The 25,600-nt window shown below is 41.5% G+C and overlaps 1 protein-coding gene across 1 annotated transcript in view; it reads left to right on the top strand.

The window, feature by feature from the left end:
* PLPPR1 (phospholipid phosphatase related 1) overlaps window positions 1-25,600 on the top strand; it is a gene marked incomplete at both ends in the record, with an annotated part of 126,966 nt that overhangs the window by 70,370 nt on the left and 30,996 nt on the right. Inside the window, one exon of the mRNA XM_080940208.1 lies at window positions 8,173-8,361. Coding sequence (XP_080796334.1) covers window positions 8,173-8,361 — 189 coding nt within the window. The remainder of the gene's footprint in view (window positions 1-8,172; window positions 8,362-25,600) is intronic.

The following is a 25,600-nucleotide window of genomic DNA, read 5'->3' as shown; positions in this document are numbered from 1 at the left end:
ATCTTTCCAGTCCTGCACTTGATTCTTAAGCGGTGTCCATGTGGGAAAGTGAGGGATCCTGGATTAAGAGATGCAGTAAGTATGTTTCACGAAATGAGGGATGGCTTATCACCCTTGCTGGCAGAGACTGCACTTGTGTTTTGGGGGGATTCTCATTCACCAAACACGCGTGAAGGATAAAACCCAGTGTGGTTGCTGCAGATAAAATTGCTTATTTTATCTATATAGTTATGTATTCTCTCTCATAGGGTACAACAAATTACTATATAAAAAAGTGACTTTAACAACAACTATTCATCTAATTCTGAAGGCTGGAAAGTCTAATATCTCTGGGTAGTTTATGAGCAGCCACAGCTTATATGTTTACATGGGTGGGGGTCAGAGAGAGAATGAGTCTGTACATCTCTTTAGAAATGTGCTGATTCACTGGACCATTAGAATCCTCCCAGTGGCCTCATCCTTCAAGAAGAGCTCTTCTTCCTCTCCCAGCCTCTCCCAACTGCTTCTGGCTCTACACTGATGCTTTTTCCTCCATCGGCAGGGATAAAATTGCCCAATCAATTTGAGATAGATTCCTCTGTGTCCCAGGGCCAAAGTATGAGTGATCTTCCACGCTAGAGTCTCAACACAGTTACACCAACTATGCAATGGCAATATCCCATGTTGTTTGCAGACTTGTGGTGCCTCCCTGGCCATCATAAGGAGATAGCCCATGTCTCACACTTCAATTCTCTCTTAATGACCAATGTCTTCTAGGAATGACATTGTCCACCCATTCAGGGTAATTATGTTCAAATGTATTGATTAAGATGAGGCCTCAGTCTGTAGCCAAGCAACACCTCAAACTCACTACGTAGGCCAAGCTGGCCTTGAACTCATGGCAAAATCCTTATCTTTGCCTCTCAGAGTTAGGCTTGTTGGTTGGACAGGAGAGTAGGTTAACTCTTTAGCAGCAGAGTCTGTGGTGGTATAGAGAGCCTGAAATCCCACAGATTATAAGAACAGAGAGAACAAATATCAGTGATGTTACATGAGCCATGAGGAAGGCAGCTGCAAGTGACGAAAGAAAATGGGATGAATACAATCTCGGGGCCCGAAATCATAAATGTTGGCTACCGGCTGAATATGGGGTGTTGAGGGAAGAGTCCTAAGATAATATTGAGATTACTGTGCAATTGAGATAGTGGTGCTTGATCACAGTAGTAGAGAGAACAGAGGAGGGGGAAGCCCGCTGCTTCCAACCTTCCCATCTGAAATCTATGAACACTACGCTGCTGGAAAGGTTGATACAAACAGGCAGTGACAGAGGCCAGGGGGTATTTGGGGTTGGTGTGAGAATGGACATGGCAGGAAGAAGTGAAACCTCCAAATGAGAACGAAGGGAAAGAGAATTCGGAGGGTGGGAAGGACCAAGCTTTGGAGGGCACCATCATTTAGAAGTCAGGTTGAGGGAAAGAAAGAGAACAAGGCCATTGGAAGAAATGCCAGGAGAGGGAATTCGGTATTTTCAAAACTAAGAAAGGAGAACGAAATCAACCTTGACTCTCACGTTAAAATCAGGAAAAAAAATAAGTGTTTGAAAGCAAGAGAAGGAACCAAGTTCAGGGTATTGTGCTAAGCATCTTACCTGTGTCACCTCATTTTGATAATTACAAGTGTTAAACATAAAAAGGTAGTTAAATAGTACTAGAGTTTCAGCTCCTGCAGGTTCTACCATTCACAGCTTCTGAGCGCTTGGGAAAGTCCCTTTTGTGTGACAGTAACTCCCAGAGTGGGTGTATCATAGAGATGGTACATTTAAAGTTATGCCAAGATGTTAGCTTGTTGATGCTTGCATATCTTTTGACTTTCCTTTGACCCACCTTTAGAAGTTCTGTTATCCACAGAAAGCTACCACAGTCCACAGACCCAACCTTCTCTAACAGTTTTGTTAATACTCGAATATTCCCAATGTGGTTGAAAGTTACTATTACTTGACTAGAAGCAGTTTCATCTCATCATGTTCTTACATATATGTTCTTGGTAATTCTTAAAGAAAGGACAGTGAATTCAAATATGAAGTTTTGATCAGGTTCCTCAGATATCACCACAGGGTGTCTTTCTCAACTGCTTAATTCCCTGATACTTCAAAGATGCAGGGCCGCATTTAAACAGCTACAAAGTTGCTTAAAGATGGCCTCTGAGTCATGGCTACCCACAGTTTCTGAAAAGCCAAACTGAGAGAAACTATAATTATGGAGAAGCACCGAAACACATGTATTCCACTCATGACTAGAAAGCAGTCTTCTCTCAGGAAACGATGCACACTCCTCATTCAGTCTTCCTGATAACTTAGAAATGGGTACCACCTACAAACTCATTCTACAAACGAAGAAACACAGGAAGTTGGGTTCTAGTAAAAGCAATGACCCCCCACACACACTTAACATTTCTTAGCACTGTTGCTGTCAGGGTCAAGCAACACAGAACTGGAACGCTCACCTTCTTCATTCCATTTCATGCCATCACTTTTGTGAGTTTTGCTTATATGAACTTTAACATACATTTTGTGCATGTGGTATGTGGTGGCTTCAACTCTGAGTGCATATTAAGAATATGGTGATCTGATATGGTGTCTCCCTTAAAGAATAGCATCGAGTAGTTGTCATTTATTATATCAAGCATTTCATAGGGATCCAAAGGAAGAGCTTTTGTCTAAATTTCTACTTGACAGTAGCAATTCCTTTGTTTTTGTTTTGTCTTTTTTTTTTTGTCTCATATTATGAAACCTGGATTTTCTCGTGACTTGACTGTTAGACAAACTGCATTCAGAGGTGTAATCCCTTTCTCTATTTTATTATCACTGAAAGAATTTTCTTTCTTCTTCTGCTCCAACTTCTTATACTTTATTTGATGAAAGCTAAGACACTTCCTTTGGGAAACAAAACATTGGAAAGTAAACATGCTTTTCTACACAATTATAAAATAGTTATTAACTTTTGTGCACATAAGGAAAATGACCCCTGAGGCATTTACATAAACCAGCCACATATGTTCCACATAGCTTAAGATATACATAGTATATTTAGACTCTGATTTTCCCCAGGCTACATAAATTTATGTGTAAAGGTCATCAGATAACCATCTCAGATTCAACATCTGAGTTTTGTGAATTTGTATAATTCATGTAATGTCTCTGTATCTGCTTTCTCATCCTTAAAATGAAAGATGATAATATGCCTTCCAGAAAAGCTAATAAAACTTAAAGTTCATGCGTGTGTTCATAGGGTAGCTTGTGCTTACAGTCACTTGGCAGGCTGAAGCAGGAGGAACTAGAGTTTAGATGCCTGAGGACCACCGGATATGTTTCAAAACAAAAGAGGTACTTTATATAAAGTTCTCCGAACAGTTTCCAGGATTCATACTTTCTACACCATTACATCCTGCTCCCTTTCCTACTCCTCAACTCTTGTCTCCCATGTTCTACCCTCTAGATCTTCTCAAAGGGCCACACGTACCCTAAGACCTTAGAAACGCCTTGCCAAAGCTTGCTTTCGGTTGTTCCATATGTTTGCCTTCCAGCCTGCTACATTTCTTTTCATTCCCATGGATGCTGTTCGATAGTTCCTCATACTCAGCCAGGGACACTAGAACTTGGGTGCTCTTCTTCCGTGTTAAGAAACAAGCAACTTTGTGAGCTGTGAAATTCCCTGGAAGTCTCACTAAGACCTTGCTTTTGCAACAGAACTTCCTGCCTAGGCACTGTGCAGTGTTTGTTCCAACCCAGGTCTCCCTCATCTCCTCACTACACTCCACAAATGCATATGTATTCGTTATGTTGCACCACAATTAATCTACACACAGTGTGCTGTTTTCTCCATCCTCCCTGCAGCTACCTTTCTTCCAGCCAACAGTCCCTTCTCTGGTCTTCTGTCACCTACATGACTCCTGCTTGGGACCACGTGACACTCTGTGGCAGATCACATGATCTGTTCCCAGTGCTGGAAAATCTTGGATAGCAGCTCGGAGACAGTTCCCTGCTAAAGTTGTGTGTTTGTTGCTGTTAGTCTTTCATTACCAACCTAGAATCGAGAACCTTGTTAGAAATGGAAATTTTTATTTATTTATTGTCCCTTGTAGGTTTGTGATGGAACTCTGTGCTTCAGAATCCCCAGCTGCTCCCAAAAATTGGGAAGGCAGCTACAGAGGATGAAGGTTCCCTGATGTGATCTGCAATCTTATATTGACACCTGACACCAGTCCTCTCATTATAACTTTACTCCTGAATCTTACACACACACACACACACACACACACACACACACACACACACACCACACACATACACACATACATCACTACTACCTGGAACCCTGGTGCCCCAGACTGTATCACATCTATAAATCAATGATCTACAATTACTCTCTCATGTTTACTTGTTTGGCCTTGTCTTTCTTGCTCCCATTTTTTTTGGTGACATTTCATTGAATCAGCAGAGATCTGGGTATAAACACTGCACTACCAACTACTCGAGGCTTGGTTTCTAGTTCTGCTGTCATCGGCCTCTCAAATCCTTGTGGCACCATTATCATGCTGTGCACGTTCCTGTATCGGACTGCTGTTCTGAGGGCAGAAGGCCTGGGGAAAGTCCCTGGTATGTACTCTCCCTACATTGCTTTATCATCCCTCATCCGTAATTGCCTCTGTCACTGAGACGGCGTCACCTCTTCCACCAGTGCTCAGGCTGGCTCAGTCACACCATCTGTTTGTGTGACAACAGCATTATGGACTCCCTCCATGCATCCCTAAATGGGCACGGGAAGGAATAAGAGATGGCACAAGCGCCAGCTGGCACGGGATGCACAAACCTAGGCAGTGATGACAGGGAGGATGGCAAATGGCTAATTGCAGATCACCATCAGTTCAGTGGGGCCAGCCTCGCTGCTTATGGACATAGCCTAGCCTGTGCTGTTTCTGTTCCTAAAACAACGGGAGTGGCTCCTTTTTATTATGTTGCCACGAAAGAATGCTCAGTGGGAAAGAACACAAACTGAGTTCTGGTTGTTCTACTTGTCCCTTCTTCATAGAGCAGTAGAGATTATTGTGGGGAGTTCAAGAACTGCTTGGCAATGACGGGGATGGGTTTCTAGCTGTTTCAATGGGAAAAGAGCTAAGGCAAGTTGCATCATTCTGGTGGGTCAGTCTATGTATAAGCTGCTAGAGTTCCTGCTTACATCCACCCGGCAAGCCTTAGCCACATTCTGTTCTTTGTGTCTTGTAAATGATTGATCGATTGACTGATTGAATGGTTGATTCATTCATTCATTCATTTCTCTCTGAACTCTACCTCCAGGGTTATATCAATCGGGCAACTGTTCAAGATTTATCCTCTTTCAAATTTAGGTATATGAGGTTGGAGTGTTTTCTTTTCTTTTCTTTTCTTTTTTTTAGGTTTATTTATTTAGGTATAGGAGTACACTAGCTGTCTTCAGACACATCAGATTCCATTATAGATGGCTATGAGCCACTATGTGGTTGCTGGGAATTGAACTCAGGACCTCTGGAAGAGCCATCGGTGCTCTTAACCACTGAACCATGTCTCTAGCCCCTAGAGTTTTTTTCTTATTGTTGAAGTTAGTTAATTTTGACATTAACATTAAGACATTTCTATATTGTTTCTACTCTGTGCCTTTGTATTGATTCTGCTGGAGTGTGTGTGTGTGTGTGTGTGTGTGTGTGTGTGTGTGTGTGTGGTGTGTGCTTTACCTTAAGTTTCCCCAAAAGGAATTGGGGGCACAGACATGCCTACTAAAACAAAATGTCCTTCCTCAACAGAGGAATTTGGATGTCATTTTTTCTTTTGACTCTGAAATGCCTCCCACAGATTCCATCTATTTTCCAATAGGGTATTGTTTAAGAGCTGATAACGCTAAGAAATAGACACTCGTGCTTCTAGAACTATGAAAGAAACATGCGAAGATAAGTCCAGTGCAAAGCTGAAACTTAGAAGCTAGCTGTGGGCAAGAGCTCTATCTGGCACAGTCTGCTCTCGATTACCTATATCTCGGTCTTAGAGGAAGCATGCCTGTTTAAGATTTTCCACTGCTGCTGTAAGGAAAATAAACTAAATGTTCATATCCACGGAGAAGCTGGAAGAAAGGTAGGCGATTATCAGATTGTACCAATAAACAACTTTGTGCATGGAGAGACACAGAAGACAGTCTGGAGATTACTAACTAAATGGTCAGGAGTTGTGATGAAAAGTCTTGTATTTGGAGACAGTGAATGAAGTGTTAGGTGGCCTTCTGGCCTAAAAGGAAAGTGACGAGTAGGGTGGGCAAAAGAAAGACATTCACATCAGATGACGGGGAGTCTGGACCTGCAGCCCACTCCAGCCGGGAGATGCAAAAGGAATTCTGAGTCCAAAAGGAAAGGCATAGAAGAAATGAAATTAGGAGGACTGAAGTATTCTTAACCCAAAGGATGCTGAGATAAATGGTCCTTTCTGCTATGATGAGGCAGAGCCACAGAACTTCCCCAGGAGAAGCTTTGATGGTCCCAGAGTCACAGAAGGGCAGGGGTGAGGTTGTTTCCATATTGAGAATGAAGGATCAGAAAAAGATATGACAAACAGTGCCTTTCTCTACTGGGACTGACCTATTTTCTCTTCCTTGTTTCCTTATCCTTCTGACTAGGTGGAATTTTAAGTCTGCATTATAGGTAATTTTTGGTTTGAGGGGTTTTTTATTGTTTTGGGGGGTTGTTTGGAGTTTTGTCAGTTGAGAGAAAGAGGTATTGCTATTGTTTGTCTGGAATGAGAAATTTAAGGGTAGAACATGAAACTTTGAAGGATGCTTGTTTAGTATTCGCAAAGCCTTGGGTTCTTGGCCTCAGTACTCAACACGTGATAAGTGAATCATGGCAGCTTATGCCTGTAGTACCAGCTCTCAATAAACAGAAGCAGGAGGGATCGTGATTCATGATCATCCTTGGCTGCATGCTGAGATCAAGGCCAGCCTGCCTGAGGCTATGTCTCAACCAAAGGCTAGAGTTCCTAAACCCTGAAAGCAGGACGGCTTTCTTTGCATTGCCTCACGCGTGCTCGTGAAGAAAAGCAATTTGAAGTTGAAGTTGTATAAAGACATCTGACTGTGTTGTTTTCCCATAATGCTTAGCTTGATACCTTTACACAAATAAACATTTAGTAGCATTTTTCTCACCTTAGTTTTCCCATTTTGACAGTGCACTGTCTGGGCTCATGATCAGTTACTTATGGGTAATCCCGCCACAGTCAGGTTGCCCTCTGAGAGAGAGCCTGAGAAACAAGGCAGTCTGCCTTCTCACCGGCCTGCAGCTTCACCAGTCTCATGACCAAAAGGCCTTGTTTCCCACCACCTTCTTCACTGCCATCTTATCTGGACCCTTTGATGTCTCCCAAATAAAGTGTGAAAAATAACGTTGAACTTTCATAACCCGTCAACTCCTCATATTTCATACAACTACCTACACTAATGAGCATCCAGAACATTCGTGAATCAAGAATGATATGGTGTCTCATTATGTCTAAATCTTTGGAAGGTTGTATGTCTGTGAGACAGGATCAGCAACAGGGTCCTCGGTTTTCTAGTAGGAAGCATTTGGGGGGAAATTTGGAAAACATTCCTAATGTAGAATAGCTGCCAGTAATATAGGGCATGGTTCTGCAGAAGCTTCCTAGCTAAGCTCTTTTTTCTTTTCCCTTCTTTCTTCTTTTCTTTCTTTTGCCTACTAAATCATTTACTCCTGCCTCACATTTTGTGTGGGAAGTTTCTCTTTAATGATTTATAAAATTTCTCACACCAACATCCTTCCAGCTTTTACGCCACTGCCGTTTGACCTCTCACCTCTGGCTTGGACGCACATTCCCGCCTCAGTTCCCACAGATACCTGAGTACTTAGATGCAGGAGCTGAGTCTCTCTATGAGCCGTGTTGGGGTCTGCACATTATTTGCTGGAAGGTTTCTACAGCAGATGTCAGCAGGCAGCAAGGTAGCACACAGTCCCAAAGCCCAGAGCATCCTTTACCAGGCACATTCACACTTGGCAATACCAACCCCACAAGTGTCGCAGGGCGACGGAGGGAGTGTGCTCTGAGGGGCGAGCGCTGCTCTGAAGCCCTGCTAATGTCTCCGTGTGACCATGCTGTATTTTCAGCTTGTCATCATGGCTGGGACAGTCCTGCTGGCCTACTACTTCGAGTGCACCGACACCTTCCAGGTGCATATCCAAGGGTTCTTCTGTCAGGATGGAGACTTGATGAAGCCTTACCCGGGGACGGAGGAAGAAAGCTTCATCAGCCCTCTGGTCCTCTACTGCGTGCTGGCTGCCACCCCTACTGCTATCGTAAGTACGAAACAGTTCTTTGCTGTCAGACACCTGAAAGTGTTTCCAGTCTGCCTTTTTCCCTCTTCCCTGTCCCCATAGGCTCTCACCAGCAAGAAGCCTAACCTGCAGTTTTCTGTTTCAGCCGAGACACACTGAGTGGAAGTCTGCAAAACAAATAAAAAATAAAATAAAATGGATCTTGCCTTTTATAAATCAATGGATACTTTTTGCTTTTTTAGTATCTAGATTTTTGAAGCTATGAGTTTGGTTTTTTTTTTTTTTTTTTTTTTTTTAGGCATGTGTGAATGTCAGAAATCAGCAGATATGGTTGGCTTGGCGTGTTAAGAATAGCTACTGTACTGTGAGCTGTGTGTATTCAGAAAGGAGCCCGACTGTTAGTGATGGCTCTGCCATAGACTCAGATCAGAGGAACAGAGCCCTCCAGCTGGTACCTCCTGCTGCTACAGCTGAACTGCAAAGGACAGAGATGAACAAAATTACTTGACCCAAAATTTGATGTCTCTGCCCCTGTAGAAGTCACGTCACATTGAGCTAGCTTAGGTGCAACCTTGACTTCATTTGTTTCATTTTTCTCTCTGGAGGTCAAAAATCAGACAGCCCGGAGCGAGACTGTGTCAAGGGCATAAAGCTTGCAGATCCTTGTGAGCCAGTTGAGTGATTTAACACTCAGGCATTATCGTTTTATGAGAGTGTTAAAGCAAACATTTCTGTGGCTGAACACACTGCTGCTACCAGGGCAGATTAATCTGGGTATGATTTCACTTCCCGTTCCGTCCTTTCTTTTTTAATAGCTGCTGACCACCTTGCCTGCCTCTCCTGTGACATGCCTTCTGCTCCCCTTTACTTGGGGCCTAAATACCAGCTAGCATACCGAGGACCAGAGGGATTGCTTGAACATGTGATTCCAATGCTATCCTGAGTGGAAATGCTTCCCCTTGCCTTATGATGAGAAAGTGATTGTAATTTTGAGGATATTGAAATAGTGGGTTGTCATACTTTAAATTTATTCAAATCATCAGCTCAGCCTCTGAGGAGCCCTTAACTACTGAGACTTCGGGAAAAGGGAAAGTAATGTTGATGAAACACAACATGATCCACCAGGGTGGCTGGAAACCGTCGGCCTTTGGAGAAGCACGGCTGCTTCACCTCACTGATGCTTTTTAGATAAGACAAGGTGGTCGTTGGATTTAGAAATGACTTCCTAAAGTTTCTAGCCTCCCTTTAGTGTCAGGGAGTAATGAACCTGGTAGAAACTACCCTCCACCAACTTCAGCATCACAGGATAAATGTCCTCATCTGAGAATGATGACATTCCATTGAGAATCTCTGTGTGAACTCTTCTAGAGGAATGGGGACTGAACATAACTTCTATATCTCCCTTCCCTCATTCTTACTTATCAGCCCTAGAGAGAGGAGACCCCAGATAAAACAAGGAGGAAGGTAAAACTGTCTAGAATGGACTGGCGGCGACTCTGTCCTGAGGCAGTGGTTTAGTCTGGAACTGGGTTGTTCTCCGTCCTGTTTTATACACATATCATTCTTGTATGTGTTTAGACATTAATTGCTGATTGACCCTATGAGTTACTAATATATTTTCTTCCTTTCTTCCTAGTTTCATGCAATATTATCATTCTCTATATCTTCCTATAATTTTATTTATAGAGATTTTGCCCATTTAAAAAAAGAAACCTAAGGACAATGAAGCATTAATAAATGAGAGCAAAAAAATAGCATCAGGAAACAATATACTTGTCAAATATAATCAAAAACAAATTCTTCAAAGTCTTAAAACACAACATAAAGCAGAAGAGGAAATACGGGAAACTATTTGGAGGGAGGAGCGATTGGCCCAGGGTGAGGAGAACAGGAGGATCAATGTAACCAAGGGATGACAGCACCATGTATGAAATTTTCATGATAAAAATACTGTTTTGCATACCTAAAAAGGAAAAAACCATTTTATAATTGATGTATACTCTGCAACCCAATGAGCTGGAACAGGGGTATTCCAAAGAACACAGAAAACTAGGCCTACAGTCCCCTTCACCTTTCAATGAGGACACTGTGCCACAGTTTAGCAAAATGATGCCCTAAAGGTTCCACAATCTATAAACAGTGGATTTTCCCATTGGCCCCCATCTTTGTTTTCCCTCTTAAGTTAGGGGCATGGCTAAGAACCAGGGATGAGCACAGTTGATGCGTTAATAGCAGAGGACAGCATAATCCTCAACGCTGCTAGTCAACACTGCTAGTCAACGCTGCTAGTCAGCAGTGATCTTCCCTCAGGATCTCACACTCAGTGAGCATCCACAAGCCAGAGCTCCTCTGAGCTCAGGGAAGAAGCTGGATTCACTTCTGCCATCAGTGAGCTATGACTTGCTCAACAGCAACCAGTGTGGGGTGTCAGGGCCTCCGAGTACTAGCGTGCCCTTCAGCACAAACTCAGAGCCCCCCAGCTTCACGGCCTTTGGTATGAAGTCATCTCCAGCAGCCTGGGGCCCCAGTGACTGTGTGTCATCTACGTGCTTAGATTCTTGCAGGTTAAATTTGCTCATCTCTACACTTTAAGGGGGGGGATCAGGCCCGGTGATTGACAGGACATCTCTAGTGTTCAGATTTCATGAGAACACAAAAAGAAAGATTTTTGATGAAAGTTTCCATGTTAGATTTTCAACATAATTCCTTTTTGGATCCAGTTCCATATCTCTGCGCTTTGTCACAGAACTACTGGACTTACTTGCTTCTCCTTCAAAGAATGTTTTGTGCTCCCTGGAGTATAATGAGGGCAGGGCCATCTTTGATCTGTATGCATGGGAACTAACGTAAATTTCAAAAAATAATAATAATAACTCTACCTGGATTGTCCTTGGATTTCTGTGCATCTGCCAGTAGTGACAGTGACCGGACTGAGTGCCACACTCCTGTGACCACACGTGGTCATTAACGACCCCATTCACAGCTGCATATACTCAGGGGAGGAATGAGGGTAAAGACTGTACCATTTCACCTGTCAGCTTCCTGGTTTTCCTTTTATGCATTCCTGTCAAAACATATCAACCTCAGATTGAGACAAGGCCATTTGGGATGAATGTCACGGGGCCAACGCCACTGCTGTATCAGGGTTTTAGGAAAAGTCAAAGTTTGGAGAATTTATTGTGTCCAGGATCATTTATCCCACACATACTTCAAAGATCCCTGCAGGTTGTGTTCTGACTACCTGGACGGCTTGGATAAGGAAGTACTGCCGTGGGCCTTCTGCATACACTTCGACTCAGAGGCAAAGGAAGGAAGCCAGAGGGCCCGCTTGAATAAGAGGATTTACTGGGCAGAGAATCTGATTTACCCTTATTTGATCTCAGTCCCAGTGGCACAAGGCATGAGAAGATGGTTATTAAACCTTCCTCTTGGCCCTGCAATAAAGTGACAGGGGAGTATTTAGCAGTGAGGAAGCAGAATACTGGACTCCCTACCCGAGAGAATTGAAATCGTTCACAGTTCAAATGTGAATGCTTATACACGAGCACACACACACACACACACACACACACACACACACACACACAGAGGAAGGAAAAGCCAAACAGAACTTGATAAAAAAAAGCTACAGTTTAGCTGAACTTGCAAATGTTCGTGTGCACATTTGTGCAAGCTCTTTGTGTGAAATGTAAAACCGGGCTGCAGATCAGAGTAGACTGTCACTGCTGTGGACCATTGGCCAGCTGACGAGGGCCACAGCTGCTGAAGTAAAGGGGACATTGTCGGCTTTGCACTCCTTGAGAATTTGCCTCTTCCGGGCTCTGAACAGTCTCCTGTGTTGAAATTCTTTGACATTTTTCTAAGTCACATCCTTTTCCTGTGTACTGCATGTGACTTCTTAAATAGACATGTCTTTCACCACTGTAGCCATTATGCTCCGTCTTTACAATTTATACTCTTTTCGGGAAGAGACATACAGACAACCCAATTATGGTTTTTGATTGAAAAAAAACTTTAAAATAAATCCACAAAGGGAAGGACTGAATGAGCTGAAGTAGTTTGCAATCCCACAGGAAGAACAACAATATCAACCAACCAGAGCCCTCAGAACTCCCAGAGACTAAACCCAACCAGAGAGCACACATGGAGGGACCCATGGCTCCAGCTGCACATGTAGCAGAAGAATGCCTTATCTGGCATCAGTGGGAGGGGAAGCCCTTGGTTCTGTGAAGACTTGATGCCTTAGTGTAAGGAAATGCTAGGGCTGTGGGGAGGAAGTAGGTAGGTGGGTGGGGGAGCACCCTCATGGGGGCAGGGGGAGGATGTGGAATGGGGTATTTTCCAATGGGAAACCAGGAAGGGGGTAAAATTTGAAATGTAAAGAAACAAAATAGCCAACAAAAAAAATTTTTAATCCACATTTTCTGTCCATATTACAGATTAGTGATGGTCCTTTAGTGCTGTCTGTCTGTTTGTTCGCTTGTCCGTTTGTCCGTTTGCTTGTTCACTGCACTATTTCCAGCTATTCCTAGCTTAAAGGTGTGCAGTGCAAGAACAACACTATCAACCAACCAACCCCCAGAGCTCCCAGGGACTAAAACACCATGGAGCACACATGGAGAGGCCCATGGCTCCAGCTGCATGTGCAGAAGAGAATCAGTATCTAGAATCAATAGGAGGAGAGGCCTTTGGTCCAGTGAAGGCTCATTTTCCCACTGAAGGGCAATGCCAAGGTGCTGAGGTGGAGAGGGTGATTGGGAGAGGGAGCACCTTCATGGAAACAATTGGAGGGAGATGAGAGGAAAGGGGATAACATTTAAAATATAAATACAGAAAATATCCAGTAAAAAAAAAAAAAAAAGAAAGAAAGGTATACCATGGAATGCCACTGACTGGTGACATGTTAATAAGATGGACCATTTTGTTGGTTTATAATTATTTTTCTTTTGTTTTTGTTCTGTTTTAAACAAATGTTCCCCTAAATATATGGACTAATTAAATTACCTGGATATTACAGCAAGCTTTGCTTTTTTTATGAAGAACAGGATTTTAGTGAAATTGTTTCAGGTTTCCATTTTTCATGTCCTGCAAACAAATGATGTCGATGAGCTGTGTGGTTCTGGAATGTATGCCTTACTTTTCTACAATATCGTGCTTAGTCCCAGATAGGATGGCTCTCCAAATGGGTGGAATGGCTCTTGGATCAGATCACAAGGCAATTGCTAGTATTTTATCATAGACCCTGGATGGTTTGCCAAACACTGTCATTTACAAACAGCATTTCCTACGTGAGCTGTTGAAAGGTCCTGGAAGGGTCCAGTGGCTGTGTCTATTGTTTGTGACATGTCCTCGTGTGATCAAGCAAAAGTCGGGAATTCTTACACTAACGTCGCAAAGGACGCAGAGCCCCTGCAGATCTAGAGCAGTACGTAGTATTCATCATGGAAGACGAAAGTCCAGAATAAAGGGTGCTCTCATTATACACATTGCCGGCAACTTCTTTATATTTCCCCTAGGTCACTTTTAAACTCTACAAAAGCTTTGAATGCTCGAGACCATAAAATTGTCCCAGGCAGAAAACCGAGTATCAGCACACACCGTAACTGAAGGTGCTATGGGAGCTGTCAAGGGAGAACAGCAGTTTGCAGTTATATCCAGCTGTAAAACCCATGAACCACAATAGCCACATGGAATGATGTTTTTGGTGGCAGACAGAAATCATCTCAGACATCCACACATGGTCAAATTCGGAGAACACTTAATTGTGGAGTGTCTGGTCCCAGTTGTTACATCTACAACTCAGAGAATATTATGGTAGAGGAGAACCAAGATGTCTGCTACATAACAGTATCTTCTATATATGACAGGAAAACTGGATCCATGAAATTCCAGTACTATCGGCTGACTAAACAAGACCTGAACAATGACAATACCCTCTGACATGCCAGTGCAGAGGGGGACTGTCACAAAGTCTCATCCCTGGATGAAGAGACTCAAACAAGTCCAATGACATATCAGAGGAGCAGAACCACTCTAAGAGGGGGGCCCCTTAATTGATTACCCTACATGTCTATACATATGAACCAAACTAAAAAGACTCAGGAGACCCAATTCACAGGAAGTAAAACGTAGTGGAAAGTAAAGGAATAAAAGCAATGTTACATGCAGATAAAAATCAAAAGGGAAAAGGTGTACAAGGTAAACATTGTATCCAAAATGAAGGGCCGGGGGAATGTCTTCGCACACTTCCCAACCATAATCTGAAAAGTGTGAAATCTTCCCAAATCTTTTATGAACCAATGTGTTTAAAGCTTCAGCTTTTCGAGCATTTCAGATTTTGTAGAATGGGTGCACAGCCGTTTCTGGCCACACTTGAACAAGATGATGATCTTCAAATCACAATGTGTAAGGAGATAGGGTATCATTGCACTACAGTAGAAGGGCTCATTCAGCAAGAAGATAAAACACTGAACACAGGGGCACCTAAATACATGAAGCAAATATCAAAAGATCTGAAGAGAGGTGTCAGTGGTACAAACAGTAGGCTATCTCAGCACAACAACTCTTGCTGTGGACAAACACTGCAGAAATAAGGCCAATTAGGAAATGTCTGACTTGCATGGAGACCTGACAGGCACATATGAGAGATATGTGTAGTACAGGAACACACATTATAACATGCACAGAACATGGTCTAGGATGGATCCTATTAGGTCACAAAACAATTCCTAACATTTAAGATCTAAATCATAGCCAGTGTTTCTCTGAGCAGAGTTATATAAATCTACATGAGAAAAATCTGAAAATTCACAAGTACATTTCAACTGCAACACACTCCATAACAACAAATTGGTCAGAAAAGAGAATATAGAAAATATATATCTTCTTTTTTTTTTTTTTTTTTTGGTACCTGTAGAGATTGTTTGGGAGGTAAAATGATGACCTAACTTTGGATCACCAGCACCTGTGTCAAAACTTACTGTGTGTCTGCAAGCCCAGCTGATAGTGTAGCAGACAGAAACTGACGAATTACTGGAGGGCACTGGGTAGCCAGTCTATCCAATCTCTGAGAGCCAGGTTCAGTGAAAAACACTATTTAAAAATAGTGATTATGGGAAACACTTGAGGATGAGCCTTCACTTGCATATGCATGTACACATGCCAACACACACACACACACACACACACACAGAGAGAGAGAGAGAGAGAGAGAGAGAGAGAGACAGACAGACAGACAGACAGACAGAGACAGAGAGATGCTGAAAAACAAACATACCAACAACATTACAAGACTGAATTTTTATATCAATAATACATTAGTCAATAGAGAGAAAAGCTATCAAATTAAACATAATGATATGGCTGAAGAAATTGGGAAAATGCACATAAAGAACATATAATAGCAGAATAAATGAAAAAGATATTAGAAAAATCAATAAAGCATAATAGTTTTTATTTGCAAAAGTGAAGATTTATGGGATTTTAATCTCTTTTTTAAAAAGGAGAAAAGAAGGCCCCAATTGTCAAAAAAAAGGGAGACACAAAAAAAAGATACAAAAGAAAGACCATGACAATTAAAAGATATTATGAACAATTGTAGCCAACAAATTATATAATCTAAAAGAAATGTATAGATTTGTTAACATATATGACGAACCAAAAGGAGTCATGAGAAAATAGAAAATATAAATAGACAATTAAGGAAAAGGAGACTGGGACATCTGAAACAGTAGAGGTCTGGGGACATAGGCCTGGTGATACTGCGCTGTGAGTAACCAAGGCACAGAGAGGGCTAGGCTGAGTGCCCCTGCAGCTCACAGTGGGGCAGGACCTCTGGCATAGGGACTCGGGATCTGCTCGGAAGGCCCAGGCTCACAGACTAGACACACAAGCCCACAGTAAGGCACAGGCCCTTGTCAATGGGAGCCAGGGTTTGCCCGAGAAAGGCAGTGCTTGAAGTTAAACTCTACAGACCCTCTTACACCTGGACCAGAGGGGAGCCTGGCACAAAGGCCCAGGGAGAGCTCACCCAGAGTTCTCAGCAGGAAGTACTGTGCTATCAGGAAAAGGGTCCTTTGTGACCTAGAGAAAGAACCAGGTCCCTGACAGTAGTACTCAGGACCTGTGGACACAGGGCTGAGCTACCAGAACAGCCTCACAAGAGCTCCCACATCTGAGCCAACAAAGACAGAGCTGAGTCACTGCTACCAAACTTTTTGCTTGACCACTAAAAGTCGAAAAGTCAGAATCAATTTTCTTTCTGAGCCCATGGTCCCTCAGGTCCAGAGGAGAGACGGGTGCCAATCACAGACAACAAGACCACGTATAATCACAGACAACAAGACCACGTATAATCACAGTCAACAAGATGGCAAGAAGAAAATGAAAGAACTTAAGCAATGGAAACCAAGACAACCTGGCAACATCAGAACCCAGCTCTCCCATTACAGCAAGCAGTGGATTGCCAAACACTCCAGAAAAAAAATATTCAGACCTCCTGAAGTCTTATCTCAAGATGATGAAGGATATTTTTGAGAAGAGCATGAATAACTCCCTTAAACAAGTATGGGAGGACAACCATAAACAGATAGAAACTTTTAAAAAGGAATCATGAAATAACCCTCATTCCTAAGCACACAAAGATCCTACAAGGAAAGAGGACTTTAGACCAATCTCCCTATGAACACTGATGCAAAAATACTCAACAAAATTCTTGCAAACCAAATTCATGAGCACATCAAAACAATCATTCACCATGATCAAGTAGGCTTCATCCCTGGGATGCAGGGATGGTATAATATACAGAAATCTATCAAAGTAATCCACCATATAAACAAACTCAAAGAAAAAAAAACTACATGGTCATCTCACAAAATGCTGAGAAAGCATATGACAAAATTCAACTCCCCTTCATGTTAAAAAGTCTTGGAATGAACGGGAATCCAAAGCCCATATCTAAACATAATAAAAGCAACATATATCAAACCGATAGCCAACATCAAACTTAAAGGGGAGAAACTTGAAGCAATCCCACTATAATCAGCGACTAGACAAGGCTGCCTACAACTACCACCAGAGAACTCCTACAGCTGATAAACAAGTTCAGCAAAGTGGCTGGATATAAAATTAACTCAAACAAATCAGTAGCCTTCCTATATTCAAAGGACAAACATGTGGAGAAAGAAATTAGGGAAAAGATACCCTTCACAATAGTCACAAAAACTATGAAATACCTTGGTGTGACTCTAACTAAGCAAGTGAAAGACCTGTATGACAAGAACTTCAAACTTCTAAAGAAGGAAATCAAGGAAGATATCAGAAAATGGAAAGATCTCCCATGTTCACGGATTAGAAGGATCAACATTTTAAAAATGGCCCCCTTACCAAAAGCAATCTACAGATTCAATGCAATCCCCATCAAAATTCCAACCCAGTTCTTCACTGAGTTGGAAAGAGCAATGTACAATTTCATCTGGAATAACAAAAGACCTAGAATAGCGAAATCCATCCTCAACAACAAGAAAACATCTGTGGGAATCATTATCCCTGACCTCAAGCTATATTACAAGGCAATTGTGCTGAAAACTGCATGGTACAGATACAGAAATAGGCACGTGGATAAATGGAATAGAATAGAAGATCCAGAAATAAGCCCTCACATATATGGTCACCTGATTTTTGACAAGGAGCTATAAACATTCAATGGAAAAAGGACAGCCTATTCAACAAATAGTGTTGGTCCAACTGGCACTCAGCATGCAGAAGAATGAAAATAGACCCTTTCTTATCTCCTTGTACAAAGATCAAGTGCAAGTGGATCAAAGATCTCCACATTAAACCAGGTACACTGAAACTATTAGAAGAGAAAGTGGGCGAAACCTTAGGACACATAGGCACAGGGGAAATTTTCCTGAACAGAACACCAATGGCTTGTGCTCTAAGACCGAGGATTGAGAAATGGGACTTAATGAGATTGCAAAGTTTCTGTAAGGCTAAAGACTCTGTCAAGAAAACAAAACGGCAGCCAACAGAGTGTGAAAAGATCTTTACCACCCCACATCTGATAGAGGCCTAATATTCAAGGTATACAAAGAACTCAAGAAGTTAGACACCAGAGAATCAAACAATCCTATTAAAAATGGGATACAGGCTAAACAAAAATTCTCAACTGAGGAATATCAAATGGCTGAGAAACATCTAAGAAAGTGTTTGACATCCCTAGTCATCAGGGAAATGAAAATCAAAACAACCCTGAGATTCCACCTCACACCAGTCAGAATGGCTAAGATCAAAAACTCAGATGACAGCAGATTCTGGCGAGGATTCGAAGAAAGAGGAACACTCGTCCACTGTTGGTGGGGTTTTAAGCTGATACAACCACTCTAGAAACCAGTCTGGTGATTCCTCAGAAAATTGGACATAGTACTACCTAAAGACCCAGTTACTCCGTTTTTGGGCATTTACCCCAGAGATGCTCCAACATACAATAAGGACACATGCACCACAATTTTCATAGCAGTCCTATTTATAATAGCCAGAAGCTGGAAAGAACACAGATGTCTTTCAATAGATGAATGGATACAAAAATTGTGATATATTTACACAATGAAGTACTACTCAGCTACTAGAAACAATGATTTTATGAAATTCCTAGGAAAATGGATGCATCTAGAAAATATCATCCTGAGTGAGGTAACCCAGTCACAAAAGAACAGACATAATATGCAGTCACTGATAATTGGATACTAGCCCCAGAAAGCTCTCAATGCCCCAGAAACAACTCACAGGCCATATGAAGCTCAAGAATGACAAAAACCAAATAGTGAAAGCCTCAGTCCTTCTTAGGAAAATAATAAGTGTATAGCACCCTCTCAGAGTGTGGTACACCTAGACCTTAAATCATTAATAATCCAAGAGCTAGGAATATAGCCTTGTGGCAATTTTTGTTATCCAAAGATCATTATATTTAATCTATACACACCAAGAAAACTCTGACTGTTTCCATGTTATGTTCTGCTCTACATGTACTTTATGCTTATGGTAACTAGTAGGATTTCAACGCATGCTATCAAACCTCTAAATGAATTGCCAAAATGCTTTTAAAAATCTGTACATGTATCTCTCTTCTTTAAATAAAGTTGTAAGAAAAAAAGTTACCTCAAAGCCACAAAAAAAAAAAAAGAAAAGAAAAGAGACTGAATCAGAAACAAAAGTCTATCAATAAAGAAAACGATTAAGAACTGAGTACCTTCTCTGCTGAATTCCACAAAATATTAACAGGAGACTGAGTATCAGTTGTTCAGACTCTTCCTAGAAATCAGAGAGAACATACTTGCAATCCTATGTTATGAGGCCAGAATTACCCTAGTGTTCAGCCCAGCAAACACAGTACATCAAATAGATAGCCAGGCCACTCCTGGTGAAGAGCAGTGATGTAAACATCCTTTCCCAGTCTTCACCAAACTGAGTTCACCAGCTCCAAATCTTCAGTAGTCTGGAATACCAGAGATGCCAGGCAAGTAAAGAGGGATGGTGGCTGGGACTGGAGAGGAGAACTGCAAGATACTGGAGATACGAAATGGGAAATAAGGAAAACGAAGGGGGCTTTAACTGGGTAGTCAGGAAGGAGGTGACCATAGGAGAGGGAGGGTGAAAGCCAAATACCACTAAATATGCTTGAAAAAGTCTCAGGGCGTTAAATTGTTTTATACATACCGAAAACTACATATAATCCACCGAAGTGTGCAGTGACACTTGGGCTGACAATACTTCCCACAAAAGCCATAGACTATCTAACAAAATCACCAGTGTCAGGCAACACCATATAGGTTATTTCTATTTCCCTCGGTGGCATCTTAGAGGTAGAAGGTAAGTCCCCATTGCTAGAGATCACATACACTTTGGACATAAGAGTTGAAAGATTCAAGCTTGATCTAACCTGAAAGTCTCATTCCTGAGGTCTGCTTTCAAAGTACGTTCTGAGCAATGTTGTCAAGGGTGAGAATCAGCCAGTAATCCCACTAGCTGTGACCTCTATTAGCCACAGCAATTACCAGCATGTCAAGACATCCCCAAAGGTGCAAAAGTGGCATCCATACCTTGGTAATAACCAACATCTTTCTAATTGAACTTGAGTCCAACTCGACATGAGGAAAATCATCCTGGTACTAGAAATGTAGACAACTACCCAGAGTAAATAAAGTCTTAGGGGAAAACCTAGTACTATTAATTTAGAAGAACAACATAATCTCTGGTTGAATTCTAAAGCCTAACCTTTTTTTATAATTGTTTTTCTTCTCTCATACACATTCAGACTGAATTTTCTACTCCCTCCACTTCTCCCTGTCCCAATCTCATATCCCATCTTCTCCAAATCCCCTTCTCCTGTTTCCCTTAAAAAATAAATTAGTCCCCCCCAAGGATATCCACCAAACATGGCCTAACAAGATACAATAAGAAGCCCTCATAGCAGGGTTGGATGCAACCCAGTAGGAGAAAAGGGGTAACAAGTGCAGTCATTTAGTCAGAGATACTCTCCATTTCCACTGTTGGGAGTCCCCCAAGAAAACCAAGCTATGCTCACATGATGTATATACAGAAGACCTAGCTCAGATGCCCATGGGGTCCATGTTTGTCACTTCAGTCTGTGTGACCCCTATGAGCCCTGATTAATGGTGTTCTTGACCCTTCTGGCTTCTATCATTCTTACTTATCCTCTTCTATGGGGTTTCCCTGGTTCCCCACTAGTGTTTGGCTGTGCGTCTCTGCATCTGCTCGCACCAATTGCTGGATGTTGCCTTTCTGATGACAATTTTGCTAAGCACTCATCTATGAGTATAGCAGAATATCATTGAAAATCATGTCATTGACTTTTTTTCTTCTTTCCTGGGTCTCTGGGCTATCTCTGCCTCTGGTTTTTGACCATTCAGGCCTTGCCAAGAACGGGATCCTTCTTGTAGCCTGAGCCTCAAGTTGGACCAGTTCTTGCTTGGCCATTCCACCTGGGTCTACACCACTATTACAGCAGCACATCTTGCAGGAAGGACAGATAATGGGTTAAAGGTTTTCTGTGTGGGTTGCTATCCCAGTCTCTATGCTAGGAGCCTTGATTGGTTACAGAAGATGGCTAGTTTGAGTTCCATACCCCCATTACTGAGAAACTTTGCTAGGGTTACTCTCATAGATTTAAGTATCTGTGCTATCTGCTAGGCCCACCAACATTGCCTCCTAAGTGCCCCCAATTAAGCTTATCCCTATACCTAGAGATAAGTGTAGCTTTCAAGCCCCCATCAAACACCTTTTTTTTTACTACAGACAGTGACAATTAGAGAAAGCCACAATGACTAAAATTCAGAGAAAAGTTGTCCAAAGCAAACTCAACACCACTGGATCCACACAACTCCCACAGCTAATGTCCTCCAGGGTTGTCACAGAAATTAGGACAGAAAAACTGTAAGACTCAGAGGCACAGTGTATCTGCTGTGGGACTGTGTCCTCTAGAAAAGACAAGAAAGCTAAGTTGAGAATATCTCAGTTATCAGGCTGCCTAGGCAAGATTCAAACAAGGACAGCACCAAAAGTCCTGCTAGCATGGAAGAGAAAAATGTCACTACAGAACACTCCACCCATAAAGAAAGAACTAGTGAGATAGAGAGGATGAGCCCTATGATTGGTTATTTACTTCCAAGTGCTCAGTCCCAAAATCATATACATATAACAACACCAAATGGGCATAGCAAATTCTATTTATATATTTATATGTGTACATATATGTATGCAAATAAATATATGTATAAATTATATATATATATATATATATATATATGATCAAAGAAAACTGGGCCATGAATTTAAGTGATAATGAAGATGTGGGGACCTGAAAGAGATTGGAGAGAAGAAAATAAAGGGGAAAATTACATAATTACACTTTTAATTTTTTTTTTTAGTTTTAAAATGGTATTCCCATAGATGAAGCAAACTCATCCCAAGAATATAAGAATGGTTCAATATATGCAAATCAATACACATAATATATCACATTAATATAATGAAAGAAAAAATCATATGGTTGCTTTAAGAGATAACAGTGTTTAACAATATACAATATTATTTCATTATTAAAATGCCCAGTGGGTTGACTGAATACAGATATATATATATATATATATATATATATGATGTCTCTTCACTTCTACTTAGCATAGTCCTAACTGGAGTAGATAACAAACAGAATTAAAAGGTGTCCAAACTGTAAATGAAGAGATTATGTTGTGCCTCTTTGCAGAGCACATGGTCTTCTATTCCCAAAGACCCAAATGATGCCACCCAAATTTGTGACACCAAGCCAGTTCAGTAAGCTAAGGTATGTATATTTAGTATACAGAAATTAGTAGCATTTATATACACTGATCAAAGACTCTCTGAAAAATGAATCAAGAAAGTTATGTACAATAGCTACAGAATTTTAAAATGATAATAACATTAAGAAGGTCAGACCAGTGTCTTCTGGACATGACCACTGAATATTCATGAACTCATAGCAGCTTTGCTTTACTACACAAAATCAAATGAGTTGACAGACCAGCATGGATGGAAGAAAGGTTCATGACACCCCAACCTAGCTGAGGAGCTGTTGGCAGTTGATGGCTGCTGGGAGGGCGGGTTGTTCAAAATATTGCAAGAAATTGAGAGGGCAAAATACTTGCAAGAATTCCATGAGATTGATTGTGCTCCAGTAGATAGCCCTTCACCCGTGCACACATGGATATCATTCACTGGACTCAGAAGATTATTTCAAAATAAAAGGAAGGTAGAAGAGATGACTCAGAGATTAAAGGCACTTGCTGCCCTTCTAGAGGTCCCAGTTTCAATTCCCAGGAGCCATATAATGGCTCACAATTATGTTTAACCATGGTTTCAGAGTATCTGACACCCTTTCTGACTTCCAAAGGTTCTTCATGGACATGGTGCATGAAAATCTACCGAAAGAACAAAGAAATTAGACTCTAAAATCATACTTTATGGAGTAATACACTTCAAACAAATTAAAGACTTAATGTAAACCCCATAAGAAGAAGACAAAGGAAAACTTTATGACAAAGGACTTGATAATTTCTTAGGCATGTACCCAAAAGCATAATCAATGGAAGAAATATACATAGAGAGAGAATTACAAACTAAATTCTTCCTAACAAAAGAAACAATTTTATAGAAAAACTCATGCACAGAATGGAAGAAAATATATGCAACTATACATGTGTCAAGTGATTCATATCTAAAACCCACAAAGAACTCAATAGCTCTTTGATTAAACATTGTCGGATGATCTTAATAGAACACACACAAAGTTTTCAGCATCATTACTCACCATGAAAATGCAAACTACAGTAGCAATGAGATGATGCCTCAACCCCTATTAGGATGGACCTTCCAAAGGGGAAAGAAAAAATAGGTGTGAAGAACAGGATACCTTTTAATAAGAGTTCTCAGAGATGTGAATTAGTGAAGTCACTTTGGAAAACCACTATAGACATTTCTTGAAATTGTGAACATGGAACTGCCATGTGGTCCATCTGTCTCAAAGGAAATGAAATATATTAAAGAAGTCTGTACTCACATATCTATTGCAGCCCCATTTACCTTACCCAACATGTCAAATTATTCCAAATATCTATCAACAGATAAATGCATAAATAAATGTGGTGTCAACAATAAACATTTAGGAAGTCAATCATGAGGTGGATGAGCCTTTAGGACATTATTTGTGGCACAAACTAGACACAAAAATAAAGGACAGATGATGTCACTCATATGTAGACTCTAAAGTAAATTTCACCAAAATAGAGAGTAGGATGATGTGAAAACTTGGATAGTGTACTGGCTGGTTTTTTGTCAACTTAACACAAGCTGGAGTTATCACAGAGAAAGGAGCCTCCCTTGGGGAAATGCCTCCATGAGATCCAGCTGTAGGGCATTTTCTCAACTAGTGATCAAGGGGGGAGGGCCCAGCCCATTGTGGGTGGAGCCATCTCTGGCCCCGCCCATTGTGGGTGTTGCCATCCCTGGGCTGGTAGTCCTGGGTTCTATAAGAAAGCAGGCTTACCAAGTCAAGGGAAGCAAGCCAGTAAGTAACATCCCTCCATGGCCTCTGCATCAGCTCCTGCTTCCTGACCTGTTTAGGTTCCAGTCCTGTCTTCTTTTGGTGATAAACAGTAATGTGGAAGTGTTTCCTCTCCAACTTGCTTCTTGGTCATGATGTTTTGTGCAGGCATAGAAACCCTGACTAAACAAATTGGTAGCAGCATAGTGAAGTATTCCTGAAACAACTTGACCATGGTTGGGGGAGGACTGTGGAAGGACTTTAGAACTTTGAGCTAGAAGAGCCATTGGGATATTAAGAGCTATGGGATGTTCTCTTGGAGCTTGGAAGATAATGTTGAGAACAGTGCAGAAAATGGAGGCCTGGCTTGTGAAACTTCAGAGGGAAGATTTAAGATACTTATCAGGGCAGTTGGTGGTTTGATTGTGAAGAGTCTGTGGTTTTGGTTAGCTGGGGCTGAAGAATGAGCTGTGATTAACAAGATACCAGAGCTACTAAAGCAAAACCTTTGCATTACTGGGGTCCTGCAGAGGAGTCGAAGCTTGGCACCATGAGGAGAGCCTGTGAGATGCTATTGGTGAAGCCTAGTTGCAGTGAAGAACAGCCTTGTTTTGGAGATGCCAGTGCCATGGGTTGACCCCCAAGAGCAGCAGCAGCAGTGGAAAACAGGCAACTGGAGCCTAGAAGGCAAGGTGTGTGCTACAAAGGGCAAAGTTGGAGAAGTGACCCAAGACCTTGGAAAAGCCCAGAAGCTCGTGAATGGATCCCAGACATTGGGCAGTTAGAGTTTGATTCTGCTTTTGATTGTGAGTGTGCCCTGATATTTTTCCCTCTTGAAGAAGTGGAGCCCACAGTTAAGAGACTTTGAATTTAAAAAAAGACTTTGAATTTTAAAGGAGATTGGGTACTTTAAAGGGATTAAATTTTAATACATAAGATTTTGTAAAGACTGTGGGACTTTTAAAATTATTTAGATCTTGGAGATGAATAATAAAGTAAGGGTCGAGGTGATGTGTTTGTGTGTTGAGTTAACAAGGGGTCAGTTGTACTGGCTGGTTTTGTGTGTCAACTTGACACAAGCTGGAGTTATCACAGAGAAAGGAGCCTCAATTGAGGAAATGCCCCCATGAGATCCAGCTGTAAGGCATTTTCTCAACTAGT

The sequence above is a fragment of the Micromys minutus genome, assembly GCF_963924665.1.
Source record: "Micromys minutus genome assembly, chromosome: 28".
In the NCBI taxonomy this organism is placed as follows: domain Eukaryota; kingdom Metazoa; phylum Chordata; class Mammalia; order Rodentia; family Muridae; genus Micromys; species Micromys minutus.
The sequence above is the reverse complement of the archived record's forward strand: the minus strand, read 5'-3'. Positions and strand labels throughout refer to the sequence as shown.